This window comes from Ranitomeya imitator, chromosome 2 (assembly GCF_032444005.1).
Source record: "Ranitomeya imitator isolate aRanImi1 chromosome 2, aRanImi1.pri, whole genome shotgun sequence".
Taxonomy (NCBI): domain Eukaryota; kingdom Metazoa; phylum Chordata; class Amphibia; order Anura; family Dendrobatidae; genus Ranitomeya; species Ranitomeya imitator.
The window spans coordinates 667104470-667123504 of NC_091283.1; the positions used below are offsets into that span (position 1 = coordinate 667104470).

Sequence of the window (19035 nt, forward strand, 5' to 3'; positions counted from 1 at the left end):
AGGCTGGACTGCACGTCAGTGGCGTTGGCAGCAGGGAGCAGGGTCCGGAGGATTCCTTGTCTCCAGAAGCCGGCGTTGGTAAGAGTTCTTTCCCCCCCCCCTGGGTCAGGCGGCGGCGGTGGGGTGCGGTGGTACAGTTGCGGCGTCGGAAGTGGAGCGCCGTCCGGAGCACTGCTGGGCATTCCCGGCGTCCTGCATCGCTCACTGAGCGTTTCCGGAACGCTGGGGCGCCGGGGGGTGGAGCCGGCAGGCGCTTCCGGTTTGCGGGGGGCTGCGCATGCGCGGTCTTTTCCAAAATGGCGGCGCCCATGGTCCGGTCGCCGGTTTCTTCTGCATTACCACCGCTAACATCCCAGCTGCAGCCTGATCATCAGGAACCAATGGGGAACACGCCAGGTGGCCTGCTGACCGGAATACAGGGGATATAAGCAGGTGTTGGCGATAGAACCCTGCTTTTGGCCACAGTCTCATCATGGCAGATGATGGTGAGCAGCAGCCTCAGCTTCTGGATAAAGTGCGGCAGGAAGCCGTGGGAAAGGAGCATATCAGAAGTGACCAGTCCAGCCGTAAAAGCTCGTCCAGGCAAGGATCTAGAGCTTCGACTGGCAAGGAGCCCCCTCGTGTTCCGGTACCTTTTTCTTTGGCGTGCACTGGTAAGTGATCTACGTGAATGTTCACTCAGTGACGCGGGCCCCTTATACTTTGTCATTCTAGGGGAAGAGAAGTGCAAAGTCGAAACATAAGGAGTGTGCCCTATGTGAAGTTCCTTTACCAGATTCCTACCCTAAAAAATTGTGTGCCTCCTGTATACAACAGACGGTGAGGTCTACAGGAGTGGAGGGGTTGAGTGACATCAGGCTAGATAGATGGAATCTCCCTTATTGTCCTCCCCTAGGTAGCGGAAGAATCTGCTTCTACGGCTAGTCTAAAGGAGATGATCCGTTTGGAAGTTAAGGAATCCCTGCGGTCTTTGTCCCAGGCGGGAAGTTCAAAACAAAGAGCTTCGGTGATCTCAGACTCTTCGGAGGAAGATAAAGAGGAGGGTTCTTACGGCTCGATTCTCTCTTCCTCGTCATCAGAAGAGGACTCTGGCCGATTCTGTCTGCCTCTAGACCGGGTGGATAAACGAGTCAAGTCGGTCAGAGGCACGATGGGCCTAGAAGAGCCTAAGACTCAGCCTTCCCGTCAGGAGCTAATGTTCAGCGGCTTGGAACACAAGAAACGCAGATCTTTCCCGGTGAATGATAAAATTCAAGACCTGATTCTCCGGGAATGGAAAAAACCGGAGAAGAAAGGTTCTTTGCCACCGGCTTTAAAGCGCAGGTATCCCTTTGAGGATGCGGCTGTGGATACCTGGGACAAGGCCCCTAAATTAGATGCTGCGGTGGCGAAAGCATCTAAGAAAGCAGCATTACCTTTCGAGGACATGGGTTCCCTTAAAGACCCCCTTGACAGGAAGGCGGATACCTTCCTTAAAGGTACCTGGGAGATGGCAGCCGGATCTTTGAGGCCAGCAGTGGCTGCGACTTGTACAGCCAGATCCCTGATGGTCTGGCTGGAACAGTTGGAATCCCAGCTTAAAGAAGGCGCTTCCAGGAATTCTATTCTAGGTGCGCTTCCAGTGATTCAGGATGCTGCGGCTTTCCTGTCGGATGCATCGGTGGACTCGGTCAGAATGGCAGCCAGAGCAGCAGGACTCTCCAACGCGGCTCGTAGAGCCTTATGGTTGAAGTGTTGGTCGGGGGATATCCAGTCAAGATCCAAGTTATGCGCTATCCCATGTAAAGGGGAATATCTCTTTGGGCCAACTTTGGATGAGCTGCTCGAAAAGGCTGGGGATGATAAGAAAAAATTCCCTAATTTGTCATCAGCTTCTTACCGGCGTCCATTCAACAGGAGGAGATTTGGTCGTGGAAGGAAGCGCGCGTCCTCACCCTCTAGAGAAAATTTTAGATGGGAGGATAGACGCAGGAAAGGTACGGGTTACATGTTTCGCCGTTCCTCAAAAGAACGTAAGAAACCAGACCAATGACTAGCAATCCCTGTGGGAGGGAGATTGTCAACCTTCTCTTCTGCATGGACTAACATCACGGATAGTGACTGGGTCCGAGGTATTATATCGGAAGGCCTAAAATTGGAATTTGTTCACTGGCCTCGGGATAAATTTATGCTAACCCCCTTGCGTTCCTCCACTATTGAGCAGACGGCCCTAGAGTCAGAGGTCATGACTTTATGCCGTAAAAATGTACTGATTGAGGTTCCGGAGTCAGAAAGAGGAAGAGGATTCTACTCTCCTCGTTTTCTGATTCAAAAACCAGACAAGTCGTTCAGGACTATTATCAATCTCAAATCCCTTAATGAATACCTGGTTAATACCACGTTTAAAATGGAGTCAATCAGTTCTGCAATAAAGATGTTGTTTAAACACTGCTTCATGGTAGTTGTGGACTTAAAGGATGCATACTATCATGTTCCTATCCACGAAAACTTTCAGAGGTTTCTACGTGTGGCGGTGTCTATGGGAGGTATTGTTCGCCATTTTCAATTTAGAGCCCTTCCCTTCGGCCTCTCAGCGTCTCCCCGGGTATTTACTAAAGTAGTTGCGGAGGTTATGGCGCACTTACGTGAATCCGATATCCTCATTGTCCCGTATCTGGATGATTTCCTAATAGTGGGGAACTCAGTAGACCATTGCCTGGCTCAGGTTAAAACAGCTATATTTAAACTGGAAAATCTGGGCTGGATCGTAAATTACGATAAGTCCCGTTTGCAACCCCTAAAGACCCAGAGGTTCCTAGGGCTGCTGTTAAATTCCGAGTCTCAACAATGCTGTCTTCCACCTGATAAATTACTTCATATCCAACAACAGGTGTTAAAAGCAATTAATAAACCATCCATGACCCTTAGACAGGCTATGTCTTTGTTAGGTTCCCTAACTTCCTGTATCCCCGCCGTCCGTTGGGCCCAATTCCACTCCAGGCCTTTACAGTTTGACGTACTACATTATGATAGAGTCTTACAGGGTTCCTTGCAGGGTCAGATGACATTGAGTTCAGGGGTTCTTGCATCTCTTAGATGGTGGCTAGAGGAAGACAATCTGTCAGCAGGAGTTCCCTGGGTGACTCAGGTGACTCGGGTAATCACAACAGACGCCAGCCCCACGGGGTGGGGGGCACACATGGGTGACGTTGTAGTCCAGGGTCTATGGGACTCCCAGACATCGGCCTCTTCCAATCAGAAGGAGTTGATGGCAATTGAATTCTCAATTAAGGAACTCCTCGTGTATCTACAGGGTCACCATGTCAAAATCCTCTCCGACAATCAGGTGGCAGTTGCCTACGTGAATCACCAAGGTGGAACACGCTCCGAGTCCCTGATGGAAATAGCGGACCGCCTGCTCCAGATAGCGGAAAACCATTTTCTATCTTTAACAGCAGTACATATAAAAGGGAAGGAAAATATAAGGGCGGACTTTCTAAGTCGAAACACCTTAAGACAAGGAGAATGGTCTCTGAACACAAAGATCTTCAACCAGATTGTTCGCAGGTGGGGTCATCCAGAGGTGGACTTATTTGCCAACAAGGACAACAGGAAAGTGAAAAAATTCTGTTCCTTAAATCCCAGGGAATATCCGCTGGCAGTGGATGCCTTCCTGATCAGATGGGATTTCCGGTTGGCTTATGCGTTTCCCCCGCTAAACCTGTTGCCTCTGGTGGTCAGAAAGATAAGGGAGGATCAAGCGAGAATCATACTGATCGCTCCGTTCTGGCCCCGAAGGGCTTGGTTCTCCTGGCTCAGGACCATGTCGGTGGAAGACCCCTGGGTACTGCCGGACATTCCGGACTTACTTCATCAAGGTCCGATCAACCATCCACAAGTGAAGGGTCTCCATTTGACGGCATGGTCTTTGAGAGGTCACTGTTAAAAAACAGAGGATTTTCTCCAAATCTCATTGATACCCTTATGAAGAGTAGAAAACTCATAACAACTAAAATCTACTCTAGAACTTGGAGGAAGTTTCTGGCCTCTTCAAATTTTAATATCGAAGAGGGTTTACCAATTAACCAGATTCTAGAATTCCTGCAGAGGGGGCTAGAGCTAAATCTATCCACAAGTACTCTAAAAGTACAAGTCTCAGCCCTGGGGGCTCTATTTTCTTGTAACATTGCTGGTAATTATTGGGTATCAAGGTTCATCAAAGCAGCTAGTAGATCCAGACCTATACACAGGAATAGGTCAATGCCTTGGGATCTCAACCTAGTCCTCTCAGCCTTGACTAAAGAACCGTTTGAGCCTTTACATTCAGCCTCACTTAAATTACTATCCCTCAAAACAGCATTTTTGGTGGCAATTACATCTGCTCGTAGGGTAGGAGACATACAGGCTCTTTCTAGGCTCTCCCCCTATACAGAGTTTCTACAGGACAGAGTAGTCCTCAGACCAGATCCAGCTTATTTACCTAAAGTGGTCTCAGATTTTCATAGATCTCAGGAGATAGTTCTACCATCATTTCTCCCTAATCCTGCTAATTCCAAAGAGGAGTTACTCCATACGTTAGATGTTAGGAGATGTCTCTTAGAATATATATCAGTCACTGATGCTTGGAAGAGAGAGGAGGCGTTGTTTCTATCCTTCCAAGGTCCCAGGAAAGGTCTTAGAGTGTCAAAGTGCACGTTAGCAAAGTGGATTAGGGAGGCTATCTCTCTGGCTTATACTGCAGGTGGAGGTCCTGTTCCGCAGAATCTGAGGGCACATTCCACTCGGGCCATGGCTGCATCCTGGGCTGAGAGATCTGGAGTCTCCATCGACCAGATATGTAAGGCGGCTACGTGGTCATCCCCTTCCACCTTTTTCAAACACTATAGGTTGAACTTGGGGTTCTCTTCTGATCTCACCTTCGGGTTAAGGGTGCTGCAGGCTATAGTCCCTCCCTAAGGTAGTTTACATCTCTGTAATTCTCTCGTAGTGCTGTCATGGGAGTCCGAATAAAGCATTAAGCTACTTACTGGTAGCGGCATTTTTCGGAGGCCCATGACAGCACCCTTAGTTCCCTCCCTATTCACGTGGGGGTTGCACTTCCTATAGTATATATAATGAGATGGATAGATCTCACGTGTAGTATATAGTTCAATATGATGGATTATTTTTGTACATAAACTGTATATAATGTATATTTGTGTGCTACTAACCGCGGTAGTCCTCTCAGGCTCTAATATACAACTGATGCATGGGGAGAGGTACCGCCCTTTTGTATCTGTAGGTTTCCTGTTCCTGAAGGGCGGATCCCCTCTCTCGTAGTGCTGTCATGGGCCTCCGAAAAATGCCGCTACCAGTAAGTAGCTTAATGCTTTTGTCTCATCTGACCAGAGAACATTCTTCCAAAACGTTTTAGGCTTTGTCAGGTAAGTTTTGGCAAACTCCAGCCTGGCTTTTTTATGTCTCGGGGTAAGAAGTGGGGTCTTCCTGGGTCTCCTACCATACAGTCCATTTTCATTCAGATGCCGACGGATAGTACGTGTTGACACTGTTATACCCTCGGACTGCAGGGCAGCTTGAACTTGTTTGGATGTTAGTCGAGGTTCTTTATCCAACATCCGCACAATCTTGCGTTGAAATCTCTTGTCAATTTTTCTTTTCCGTCCACATCTAGGGAGGTTAGCCACAGTGCCATGGGCTTTAAACTTCTTGATGACACTGTGCACGGTAGACACAGGAACATTCAGGTCTTTGGAGATGGACTTGTAGCCTTGAGATTGCTCATGCTTCCTCACAATTTGGTTTCTCAAGTCCTCAGACAGTTCTTTGGTGGTCTTTCTTTTCTCCATGCTCAATGTGGTACACACAAGGACACAGGACAGAGGTTGAGTCAACTTTAATCTATGTCAACTGGCTGCAAGTGTGATTTAGTTATTGCCAACACCTGTTAGGTGCCACAGGTAAGTTACAGGTGCTGTTAATTACACAAATTAGAGAAGCATCACATGATTTTTCGAACAGTGCCAATACTTTTGTCCAACCCCTTTTTTATGTTTGGTGTGGAATTATATCCAATTTGGCTATAGGGCAATTCTTGTTGTGTTTTTTCATTTAAGACAAATTAAATGAAGACTGTATGTATATTATTTTAACTCCTTAGTGACAGAGCCAATTTGGTATTTAATGACCGAGCCAATTTTTACAATTCTGACCACTGTCACTTTATGAGGTTATAACTCTGGAACGCTTCAACGGATCCCGCTGATTCTGAGATTTTTTCGTGATATATTGTACTTCATGTTAGTGGTAACATTTCTTCGATATTACTTGCGATTATTTATGAAAAAAACGGAAATATGGCAAATTTTTAAAATTTTGCAATTTTCAAACTTTGTATTTTTATGCCCTTAAATCAGAAAGATATGTCACGAAAAATAGTTAAAAAATAACATTTCCCACATGACTACTTTACATCAGCACAATTTTGGAAACAATTTTTTTTTGTTAGGGAGTTATAAGGGTTAAAAGTTGACCAGCAATTTCTCATTTTTACAACACCATTTTTTTTTTAGGGACCACATCACATTTGAAGTCATTTTGAGGGGTCTATATGATAGAAAATAACGAAGTGTGACACCATTCTAAATACTGCACCCCTCAAGGTTCTCAAAACCACATTCAAGAAGTTTATTAACCCTTTACGTGCTTCACAGGAACTGAAACAATGTGGAAGGAAAAAATGAACATTTTAACTTTTTTTTGCAAACATTGTAATTCAGAACCATTTTTTTTATTTTCACATGTGTAAAAACAGAAATGTAACCATAAATTTTGTTATTCAATTTCTCCTGAACACACCAATACCCCATATGTGGGGGTAAACCACTTTTTGGGTGCACCGCAGAACTTGGAAGTGAAGGAGCGCCGTTTGACTTTTTCAATGCAGAATTGGCTGGAATTGAGATCGGACACAATGTCACGTTTAGAGAGCCCCTGATGTGCCTGAACAGTGGAAACCTCCCACAAGTGACACCATTTTGGAAACTAGACCCCTTAAGGAACTTATCTAAATGTGTGGTGAGCACTTTGAACCCCCATGTGCTTCACAGAAGTTTATAATGCAGAGTCGTGAAAATAAAAAAAAAAATTTTTTCCACAAAAAAGATTTTTTAGCCCCCAAGTTTTTATTTTCACAAGGGTAACAGGAGAACTTGGACCGCAATAGTTGTGCAATTTATCCCGAGTACGATGATGTGCCATATGTGGCGGTAAACCACTGTTTGGGCGCACGACAGAGCTTGGAAGGGAAGGAGCGCCGTTTTGGAATGCAGACTTTGATAGAATGGTCTGTGGGCGTTATGTTGCGATTGCAGAGCCCCTGATGTACCTAAACAGTAGTAACCCCCCACAAGTGACCCCATTTTGGAAACTTGACCCCACAAGGAACTTATCTAGATGTGTGGTGAGAACTTTGAATGCCCAAGTGCTTCACAGAAGTTTAGAATGTAGAGTCATGAAAATAAAAAATATTTTTTTTTCCACAAAAAAGATTTTGTAGCCCCCATGTTTTTATTTTCACAAGGGTAACAGGAGAAATTGGACCCCAAAAGTTGTTGTCCAATTTATCCCAAGTACGCTGATGCCCCATATGTGGGGGTAACCCACTGTTTGGGCGCACGGCAGAGCTCAGAAGGGAGGGAGCACCATTTGACTTTTTGAGCGCAAAATTGGCTGTCGTGTTTGGAGACCCCTGATGTACCTAAACAGTGGAAACCCCCCCAATTCTAGCTACAACCCTAACCCCAACACACCCTTAAGCCTAATCCCAACCCGATCCATAATCCTAATCACAACCCTAATGATAATCACAACCCCAAAACAACCCTAATGTCAACCCTAACCATAACCCTAATCAAAACCCTAAATCCAACACACCCCTAATCCTAATCTCAACCCTAACCTCAAACCTAACCCTAATCCCAATACACCCCTAATCACAACCCTAACCCTAATCCCAAGCGTAACCCTAATGCCAACCCTAACCCTAATACCAACCCTAATCCAAACCCTAACCCTAATCCCAACTCTAGCCCTAACTTTAGCCCCAACCCTAGCCCTAACTTTAGCTCCAACCCTAACTTTAGCCCCAACCCTAACCCTAAGGCTACTTTCACACTTGAGTCGTTTGGCATCCGTCGCAATCCGTTGTTTTGGACAAAAAACGGATCCTGCAAATGTGCCTGCAGGATGCGTTTTTTGCCCATAGACTTGTATTGCCGACGGATCGCGACGGATGGCCACACGTCGCGTCCGTCGTGCACTGGATCAGTTGTGTTTTGGCGGACCGTCGGCACAAAAAAACATTCAATGTAACTTTTTTTTGTACGTCGCATCCGCCATTTCTGACTGCGCATGCGTGGCCGTAACTCCGCCCCCTCCTCCCCAGGACATAGATTGGGCAGCGGATGCGTTGAAAAACTACGTCCGCTGCCCACGTTGTGCACAGTTTTCACAACGTGCGTCAGTATGTCGGGCCGACGCATTACGACGGCCCCGTACCGACGTAAGTGTGAAAGAAACATAACCTTAAATTTAGCCCCAACCCTAAATTTAGCCCCAACCCTAACCCTAAATTTAGCCCCAACCCTAACCCTAGCCCTAATTTTAGCCCCAACTGCTCTTCTCCTGCCGGCCGGCAGATGGCGACAGATGGCGGGCGCACTGCGCATGCACCCGCCATTTTCTTTCCAGATGAAGGCGCCAGGGGAAGGACGCAGGAGGACCCAGGGACACCGGTGAGTATAATAGGGTCCCTGAATCCCTCTATTTCTCTGTCCTCTGATGTGCGATCAAATCAGAGGACAGAGAATTACACATCGCTTTTTTTTGCGATCGCCGGTAAACGGTTAATTACCGGTGATCGCAAAACAGGGGTCGGTAAAACCGACCCCGATCATGTTCTTTGGGGTCTCGGCTACCCCCGGCAGCCAAGACCCCAAAGATCCTCCCGGTGCCGGCTGGCGGGCGCACTGCGCATGCGCCCGCCATTTTTCTGCCGGAAAAAGATGGTGGCGCCCATCGGGAGCCACGAGGAGCATCGGGGGAGACAGGTGATTATCGGGGGGCTATCTGGGACCCCTTTTCTCTGTCCTCTGATGTGCGATCACATCGGAGGACAGAAAAATTAAAAGGGAAATCGCTTTTTTTTTTTTTGCGATCGCCGGTAAACGGGTTAATACCGGCGATCGCAAAAGCGGGGTCGATAAAAAAAAAACCCCGAATCATGTTCTCTGGGGTCTCGGCTACCCCCGGCAGCCGAGACCCGGAGAAAATCGGACTCTGGGGGGCGCTATTTACTTTTTCCACAGCGCCGTTAATTAACGTGGTTTAAGTACCCTTAACTGCCGCCGTTAAAAGGCGTATTGGCGGTCGTTAAGGGGTTAAAGGAACCTGTGCCCAGGTTTTCCCCATATAAACTATGCTCACCACTTTTTAATGCCTCTTTTACAGCAATCTAGCAAGCTGTGTAAGCCGCCCCACTCCCCACTCCACATGTTGCTGTCCAATGGACGTCGCTAGTCTTCCTCGGTGCCTCCTCTATTAACGTAATCGCCATTCTCCTTTCCTGCTTCATGGGAATGACGCGTCCTACATCATTCAAACAGTGTCTCCCAATCTTGCTCCACTGCAGGCGCACTTCTCTCTCTGCTGAGGGTAGAACAAAGTACTGTAATGTTCATGTGCCAGGAGAGGCCGAAGGGTGCCTATGACCCAAAAGTAAAGTCAATGCATGTGCGTTACAGAACTTTGTTCTGCCCTCATGAAGGCAGAGAGCAGTATGCCTATGCAGGAGCGCAATTGCGGGCACTGTGGGGTCACATCATCCACATGAAGTAGAGAAAGAAGACGATGATTGTGGGGATAGAAGAGGTGCTGGATAGAGTTGAAGGCTATTTTATGGAATGTACACATTGGGAGCTTGTATACAGGCTGCTAGACTGCTATAAAAGAGGCATTAAGGTGGTGACCATAGTTAACATTGGGAAAGCCTGATGACCGGTTCCCTTTAATCCAGTTTTTCCACTACATTTGATTGGAGGGTATGTGAAAGTGGAGCATCACTTTAAGACCCCTTCACATGTCCTGGTCATTCCGGTACTGGAAGATCCAGTACAGGTGATGTCCGTCTCACTCCATCCGTGTGGCTGTTATAGGCTGGGAACCTACATGAATATTGGCCCCTTCCCACAATAATAACTCCTGCTCCCAGGTAGCTGCTTTCCCTCAGCTAGTTAGTAAAAACAAGGGAGACCCCACAACACTTTTGTTATTTAATTTATTTAATGCTCGCTAGTGGTGGGTGTTAACTGCAACTGTCATCAGCGTCACCTGGTCTCACTGATTGCTAGGAGCTCAAGCGAGGATGATGACAGCTGTAGTCAGCACCCGGGAAAGCGCTAGCTATAAAGCTTATCCCAGATGCTGGAGCATTTAATTCCTGTACATGTCGCACAGAAGACTCATGGAAAAAACGGACATGTCTACATGTGGGACACACGGTCCATGTGAACACATTGACGTGTGTGCAGACCCATAGATTTGAATGGGTCTATGTGGGTGTCTTCAGTACGTGTGAAAACTGTCACCACACATACTGGAGACACTGAAGTGAAGGGGGCCTAAGATGAGATGTCAGATAAAGCGGCTGTCTCATCAGGGATGGTCATATACCCAATAGACATCACAGAGGGCTTCATCCTCACCGAGAGCCTGAACTGCACATTTCAGTGGCTGCTGCAGTAAGAATGTTTGGCTGTCTAACAGCTAATATCTGTTGCTGGATCCGCTTCTCTCACTTCGAATTAGCAGGCTTGTTATGTAACTCCTTGAGCATGGCGCCAGTTTTCCCTCTTTTCTGCTGTCCTTTTATCTCCTTCAAAGAACCATCATTTTTTTCCCTATTAATGTAACCATATGAGGGCTTATTCTTTGTCTGATGATTTGTAACTTTGAAACATAACATTGATTTAGCAGTTTACGTGTAAATGAGGGGAAAAAAACGTAATGTGCAGTAAAATTGTGAGGGGAAGGAATCACAATTCCACCATTGTTTTTTCAGCTGTAAAAATAACTATGATTCTCCTAGGTCTGTATGATTACAGTGAAAAGCAGAGGTTTTTTTTTTCATTTAAGTGTTGAAAAAGTTTTGGATAGTCATAAAAAAAAAAAAGTTTATCTCCATTTTCTTGATAGAGCTGTATGAGGGCTTTTTTGCATAGCAAGCTGATGGTTTTTATTGATACCATTTTGGGGTACATGCCGTGTTTTGATTGGTGCCTGCTGCATTTTGTTGTGGCCACTGAAAAAACGCAATTCTGGCGTTTGTAGGCTGGTTTTTTTTTGTCATATTAGGGAATTTGATCTTGCGATCATCCAATTGCTTGTACTATATATTGTGATATACAGCATCACACTATATTCTAAAAATTACAATCTACAGTGAACAAAACAAATGAATAGTGTTAATAGGGAGAGTGTGGAAATTAATATTGCCCATGGGAGAAGTGACCCAATGGTACAAAAATCAGTGGATGTAGAGGAATGCTTTTGTACCGCTTGGGTCTGCCTTTTGAAATCGTGATTTCCATATTCTCTGGATCCCCAGCCAGCCCAGATGTTTCATCCTTTCACAGAAGAACATCCTATGCCTGTTCCACTTCCATCCTGAATACCTATATACCTGAAATGTTGATATACTCTACCTTGCAGTGTAATAACTTTTTTTTTTTGTTCTGGGGATATGCGAAGAAATAAATGCCATTCAAAATAACGTTCCTTTTTGTACCTTTTCATGACGTGCTATTCCTTTTTATACGATACTATATGGTAGCCCGATTCTAACGCATCGGGTATTCTAGAATATGTATGTAGTTTATTTATGAAGATTTTAGAATAATACATTGTTTACACAGGATTCGGCTGTCCGGGCGCGACCAATTAGTGAAGCGTGGTTCACATCCCGCGCCAATTCGCGTCCGGACTGCGCCTGTCGCTGATTGTTCGCGGCCGGCCACATAGTATATAGCACAGCCACGTAGTATATAACAACCCACATAGTAAATAGCACAGCCACGTAGTACATAGCACAGCCACGTAGTATATAGCACAGCAAACGGAGTATATAGCACAGCCCACGGAGTATATAGCACATCTCACGTAGTATATAACAGCCCACGCACGCAGTATATAACATAGCCCACATAGTGTATAACACAGCCCACGTAGTGTATAACATAGGCCACATAATGTATAACACAGCCCACGTAGTATATAGCACAGCCCATGTAGTATATAGCACAGCCCACGTAGTGTATAACACAGCCACGTAGTATATTGCACAGCCCACATAGTATATTGCACAGCCCACATAGTATATTGCACAGCCCACGTAGTATATTGCACAGCCCACGTAGTATATTGCACAGCCCACGTAGTATATTGCACAGCCCACGTACTATATTGCACAGCCCACATAGTATATTGCACAGCCCACGTAGTATATAGCAATGTGGGCATCATATCCCTGTTAAAAAAAAAGAATTAAAATAAAAAATAGTTATATACTCACCTTCCGTCGGCCCCCGTATCCAGGCGAAGCGTTTACCGATGCCCCTCACGCGCTACGGTCCCAAGAGTGCATTGCGGTCTCACGAGATGATGACTGTTATGTTAACCAATTCAGTAACACAATGGACATAGCGGTCAGAACACATACAGTGATCTGACAAACACCCAAAATTAACCCCTTACCGGCATCGGACGTACTATACCGTCCGATGCCGGCTCCCCTGCTTTGATGCAGGGCTCCGCGGTGAGCCCGCACCAAAGCCGGGACATGTCAGCTGTTTTGAACAGCTGACATGTGCCCGTAATAGGCGCGGGCAGAATCGCGATCTGCCCGCACCTATTAACTAGTTAAATGCCGCTGTCAAACGCAGACAGCGGCATTTAACTACCGCTTCCGGCCGGGCGGCCGGAAATGACGTCATCGCCGACCCCCGTCACATGTCCGGGGGTCGGCGATGCGTCTCCATTGTAGCCATAGAGGTCCTTGAGACCTCTATGGTTGCTGATTGCCCGTCGCTGTGAGCGCCACCCTGTGGTCGGCGCTCACAGCACACGTGCAATTCTGCTACATAGCAGCGATCAGCAGATCGCTGCTATGTAGCAGAGCCGATCGGCTTGTGCCTGCTTCTAGCCTCTCATGGAGGCTATTGAAGCATGGCAAAAGTTAAAAAAAAAAGTTTAAAAAAATGTGAAAAAAATAAAAAAAACATAAAAGTTTAAATCACCCCCCTTTCGCCCCAATCAAAATAAATCAATAAAAAAAATATCAAATCTACGCATATTTGGTATCGCCGCGCTCAGAATTGCCCGATCTATCAAATAAAAAAAAGTATTAACCTGATCGCTAAACAGCGTAGCGGGAAAAAAACTCGAAACGCCAGAATTACGTTTTTTTGGTCGCCGCGACATTGCATTAAAATGCAATAACGGGCGATCAAAAGAACGTATCTGCACCGAAATGCTATCATTAAAAACGTCATCTCGGCACGCAAAAAATAAGCCCTCAACCGACCCCAGATCACGAAAAATGGAGACGCTACGAGTATCGGAAAATGGCGCAATTTTTTTTTTTTTTTTTTTAGCAAAGTTTGGAATTTTTTTTCACCACTTAGATAAAAAATAACCTAGTCATGTTTGGTGTCTATGAACTCGTAATGACCTGGAGAATCATAATGGCAGGTCATTTTTAGCATTTAGTGAACCTAGCAAAAAAGCCAAACAAAAAACCAATGTGGGATTGCACTTTTTTTGCAATTTCACCGCACTTGGAATTTTTTTCCCGTTTTCTAGTACACGACATGCTAAAACCAATGATGTCGTTCAAAAGTACAACTCGTCCCGCAAAAAATAAGCCCTCACATGGCCAAATTGACGGAAAAATAAAAAAGTTATGGCTCTGGGAAGGAGGGGAGCGAAAAACAAACACGGAAAAACGAAAAATCCCCTGGTCATGAAGGGGTTAAAGAACGAGCTCTGAGACGTGGGAACTCTGCAGACCGCAATCCCTGATCCTATCAAACCACACTAAAGGCAGCCGTGGAGCGCTCCTGACCAGAACCTAGGCGCCTCGTCACAGCCTGAGAAACTAGCTATTCCTGAAGATAGAAAAATAAGCCTACCTTGCCTCAGAGAAATTCCCCAAAGGAAAAGGCAGCCCCCCACATATAATGACTGTGAGTAAGATGAAAACACAAACATAGAGATGAAACAGATTTAGCAAAGTGAGGCCCGACTAGCTGAATAGAACGAGGATAGGGAAGATAACTTTGCGGTCAGCACAAAAACCTATAAATAACCACGCAGAGGGGACAAAAAGACCCTCCGCACCGACTAACGGTACGGAGGTCGTCCCTCTGCGTCTCAGAGCTTCCAGCAGGCGAGAAAAAACCAATAAAGCAAGCTGGACTGAAAAATAGCAACAAAATAACAAAAGCAAAACTTAGCTTTGCAGAGCAGCAGGCCACAGGAATGATCCAGGGAAAAAAACAGTCCAACACTGGAACATTGACAGGAAGCATAGATCAAAGCATCAGGTGGAGTTAAGTAGAGAAGAAGCTAACGAGCTCACCAGATCACCTGAGGGAGAAAACTCAGAAGCTGCAGTACCACTTTCCTCCACAAACGGAAGATCCCAGAGAGAATCAGCCGAAGTACCACTTGTGACCACAGGAGTGAACTCTGCCACAGAATTCACAACAGATGACGTAGAAGTCTCGCGAGACCGCTACGTCGTCATCTCGCAAGATCGCAATGCATGGGGCGGTCAGTGGAGCGTCGCGAGGAGCAGGAAAAAGTATTTTCTGGATCCGAGGGGCCGACGGACGGTGAGTATATAACTATTTTTTATTTTTTTTAATTATTTTTAACATTAGATCTTTTTACTATTGATGCTGCATAGGCAGCATCAATAGTAAAAAGTTGGTCACACAGGGTTAATAGCAGCGTTAACGGAGTGCGTTACACCACGGCATAACGCGGTCAGTTAACGCTGCGATTAACCCTGTGTGAGCGTTGACTGAAGGGGAGTAAGGAGCGGGCACTGAGTGCGGGGAATAAGGAGCGGCCATTTTGCCGCCGAACTGTGCCCGTCACTGATTGGTTGTGGCTGTTTTGCCGCGACCAATCAGCGACTTGGGATTTCCGTGACAGACAGACAGAAGAACAGACAGGCAGAAGAGCAGACAGACAGAAAGACGGAAGTGACCCTTAGACAATTATATAGTAGATTCATTTTATGAAGTAGGTAACAATATGGGTCTGCTCCAATGGAAGCACCAAATCTCTTCTTAACAACATAAATTGGGAGGTTGATTCAATCTACCTTTTGTCTAATCTACTATGAACGTCGGCCACAGACTGGTCCACATAGGAAAACAGTCATGGCACGCTCCACTGCGGCCATAGTAACCTGTCTGTGTCCCAGTTGGTATTTAAGTGATTAACAGCAGTGGGCGGAGCTCAGCCCCACAAGGGTTAATAAACTTCTTGAATGTGGTTTTGAGCACAATGAGGGGTGCAGTTTTTAGAATGGTGTCACACTTGGTTATTTTCTATCATATAGACCCCTCAAAATGACTTCAAATGTAATGTGGTCCCTAAAAAAAATGGTGTTGTAAAAATAAGAAATTGCTGGTCAACTTTTAACCCTTATAACTCCCTAACAAAAAATAATTTTGTTTCCAAAATTGTGCTGATGTAAAGTAGACATGTGGGAAATGTTACTTATTAAGTATTTCGTGTGACATGTCTCTGTGATTTAAGGGCATAAAAATTCAAAGTTGGAAATTTGCGAAATTCTCAAAATTTTCGCCAAATTTCTGTTTTTTTCACAAATAAACGCAGGTACTATCAAATAAATTTTACCACTATCATGAAGTACAATATGTCACGAGAAAACAATGTCAGAATCGCCAAGATCCGTTGAAGCGTTCCAGAGTTATAACCTCATAAAGGGACAGTGGTCAGAATTGTAAAAATTGGCCTGGTCATTGACGTGCAAACCACCCTTGGGGGTAAAGGGGTTAAACAGTTATTCTGTGCTTTAATGCCATTGTCAGAGATAAATGCAGGTAATATCAAAGAAATTTTACCACTATCATGAATTACAAGTTCAATAGGTCTCGAGAAAACAATGTCAGAATCACCGGGATTCGTTGAAGCGTTCCAGAGTTATAACCTCATAAAGGGACAGTGGTCAGAAATGTAAAAATTGGCCCGGTCATTAACGTTCAAGCCACCCTCGGGGCTTAAGGGGTTAATGCAGCCCTCATGTTTTGTAGTAAAGCCCCCATATAGCATAATGCACTCCTCATAGTCATCTATAAGAATATAATGCAGCCCCATAGTCCTCCAGTATTATGGCCACCATGTACTCACTGATTTAAAAAAAAAAAAAAAAAATACTCACATCTCCCTGTTCCCCAGCTGCTCCGGTCTTTGCAGCACATTTCCTCTGCAGTGTGATGCACGATGAAGTGACGTTATCTCGCCCGCTACGTCAGTCGATACAGTTGAACGGGGGAAGGGGCGTTGTGGAGCTGGTGCTGGCACTGGGCCCTTCTGACTCAAGGGCTCCATAGCGGTCGCTTGGTGTGCCGCTAATAACGGTACGCCACTGGCTGGGGGGTCCTGGGAGGAGCGGAGGTCCTCAGCAGATGCCGGCCCTGCATGTGAAGGACTACTATAATAATAATTTGAATTATATTTCGCCAACATATTACACCGCACTTTACAATGAAGCTATAAAATGATCCTAATGTAATAAACATTATTTATCCCCTAATATGTTATGTTTATTTTTCTTAGCTTGGTTTCAATTCCTGTCTATGTAAAACACAACATAATATTCCAGGAGAACATTTCAAGTGGAAAGTTTGATGTAACTGTCGGTCCCAAGCAGAACATGGGCAAAACTGTGGAAAGTATTGTGCTGTCTGTCCACATGCCCAAAGTTGTCCTAAACATGAACCTCACACCAACGCAGGGGACATACACATACGATCCTGTTACCAAAGTAAGTCTTTTGTGAATGCTATTACTGGAGACTGTTTCAGGAAAGTTTGACCATTTAACATGTATGGGCAGCCAGCTTAGATGGCGGACTTTCCTCATACTGTCTTTGTATGATGTAATGAAGACTTTATTGTGCAGGCTGCCTTGCTGCATATCATACCCACTAGATGGTGGCCCGATTCAATCGCATCGGGTATTCTAGAATATGTATAGCAGTATATAGCACAGCTACGTAGTATATAACACAGCCACGTAGTATATAGCACAGCCACTTAGTATATAGCAGCCACATAGTATATAGCAGTCACATAGTATATAGCACAGCCCACGTAACACACAGCCACGTAGTATATAACACACAGCCACGTAATATATAGCGCAGCCACGTAGTATATAGCAGCCACATAGTATATAGCACAGCCCACGTAACACAGACAACCATGTAATACATAGCACAGGCCACGCAGTATATAACACAGGCCACTTAGTATATAGCAGCCAGGCAGTATATAACACAGCCCACGTAATATATAGCATAGCTCACGTAATATATAGCAGCCAGGCAGTATATAGCACAGCCCACGTAATATATAACACAGCCCACGCAGTATATAGCAGCCAGGCAGTATATAACACAGCCCACGCAGTATATAACACAGCCCACTTGGTATATAGCAGCCAGGCAGTATAGAACACTGCCCACGTAGTATATAGTAGCCATGTAGTATATAACACAGCCCACGCAGTATATAACACAGCCCACGTAATATATAGCAGTGTGTGGGCACCATATCCCTGTTAAAAAAAAAAAAAAAAATTTAATAAAAAAGTTATATACTCACCCTCTGGCGTCCACCGAAGCTGTCCCGATGCGCGCAATGCTGCTGCCACCTTCCGTTCCCAGTGATGCATTGCGAAATTGCACAGATGACTTAGCGGTCAACGCGCACGCATCGATGGACGGCGGAAGGTGAGAATAGCACAATTTGTTATTTTTTTATTATTATTTTTAACATTATATATTTTTACTATTGATGCTGCATAGACAGCATCAATAGTAAAAAGTTGGTCCGGGATGGGGCGACACACTGGCACTGACTGGAGGGGAGTAGGGAGGGGGCACTGACTTGAGGAGAGTAGGGAGGGGCCAATTCGCGGCCGGACTAAGGCTGTCGCTGATTGGTCGCGTCGGCTGGCCGTGACCAATCAGCGATGCGGGATATCCGTTACAGACAGACAGACAAACAGACGGAAGTACCCCTTAGACGATTATATAGCTAGATGAGGCATGATCACTTATTGCAAGGTCATTCCTACAATGGCAATTTCCTTCTTTATTTTGTTTTTCACTACAATGCACAGTATCTGCAGGATTAATACTCAGAACAAGCCCAGTGTACAGTTTTATTGCACTTTTATTTCTTTTTTTTAATCTCTTTGCATCAATAGTGTCAATCTGATTAAGTTTCCCAGAAGCACACTTATTAATGCAGCAGGCCCCCCCTTTTGATTTCCAGTGTACTTTTTTTTTTAGGGAGATCTAAACATGGCCATTTTTATTTAAAGAGGTATAAAAAGTCTACACACCCCTGTTAGTGCCATGTTTTTGACATCTAAATCAAATTTCATACCAAGACGAATATTTTCAAAACTGTTCCCACCTTTTAATGTTACAGAGAATCTCCACAAGATAAATTTCACTGTATATATAGGATGTGGTGATTCCACATGGTTCAATGAACACATCCAGAATCACGGAGCGTACAGAAGCCGACAACGCTTTGGACGGATCTGCGTCCAAAACCCTGCCAATACTGACCGTAGAAACACCCTTTAGCCACAGCAGCCAGCTCCTGCCTCCTGTGATCCGCTGCTCTCCCATCTATAGCCAGAGAAAGTACATCCGGAGTATAAGACGTA

At 45.3% G+C, this 19035-nt stretch overlaps 1 protein-coding gene across 6 annotated transcripts in view; it reads left to right on the plus strand.

Annotated features, from left to right (window-relative positions):
- Nucleotides 1-19035, plus strand: part of AP3M1 (adaptor related protein complex 3 subunit mu 1) — a 94947-nt gene that overhangs the window by 50541 nt on the left and 25371 nt on the right. For all 6 annotated transcript variants that reach the window (XM_069753007.1, XM_069753010.1, XM_069753009.1 and 3 more), the window contains exon 7: nucleotides 16909-17116. In XM_069753007.1, coding sequence (XP_069609108.1) covers nucleotides 16909-17116 — 208 coding nt within the window. The remainder of the gene's footprint in view (nucleotides 1-16908; nucleotides 17117-19035) is intronic.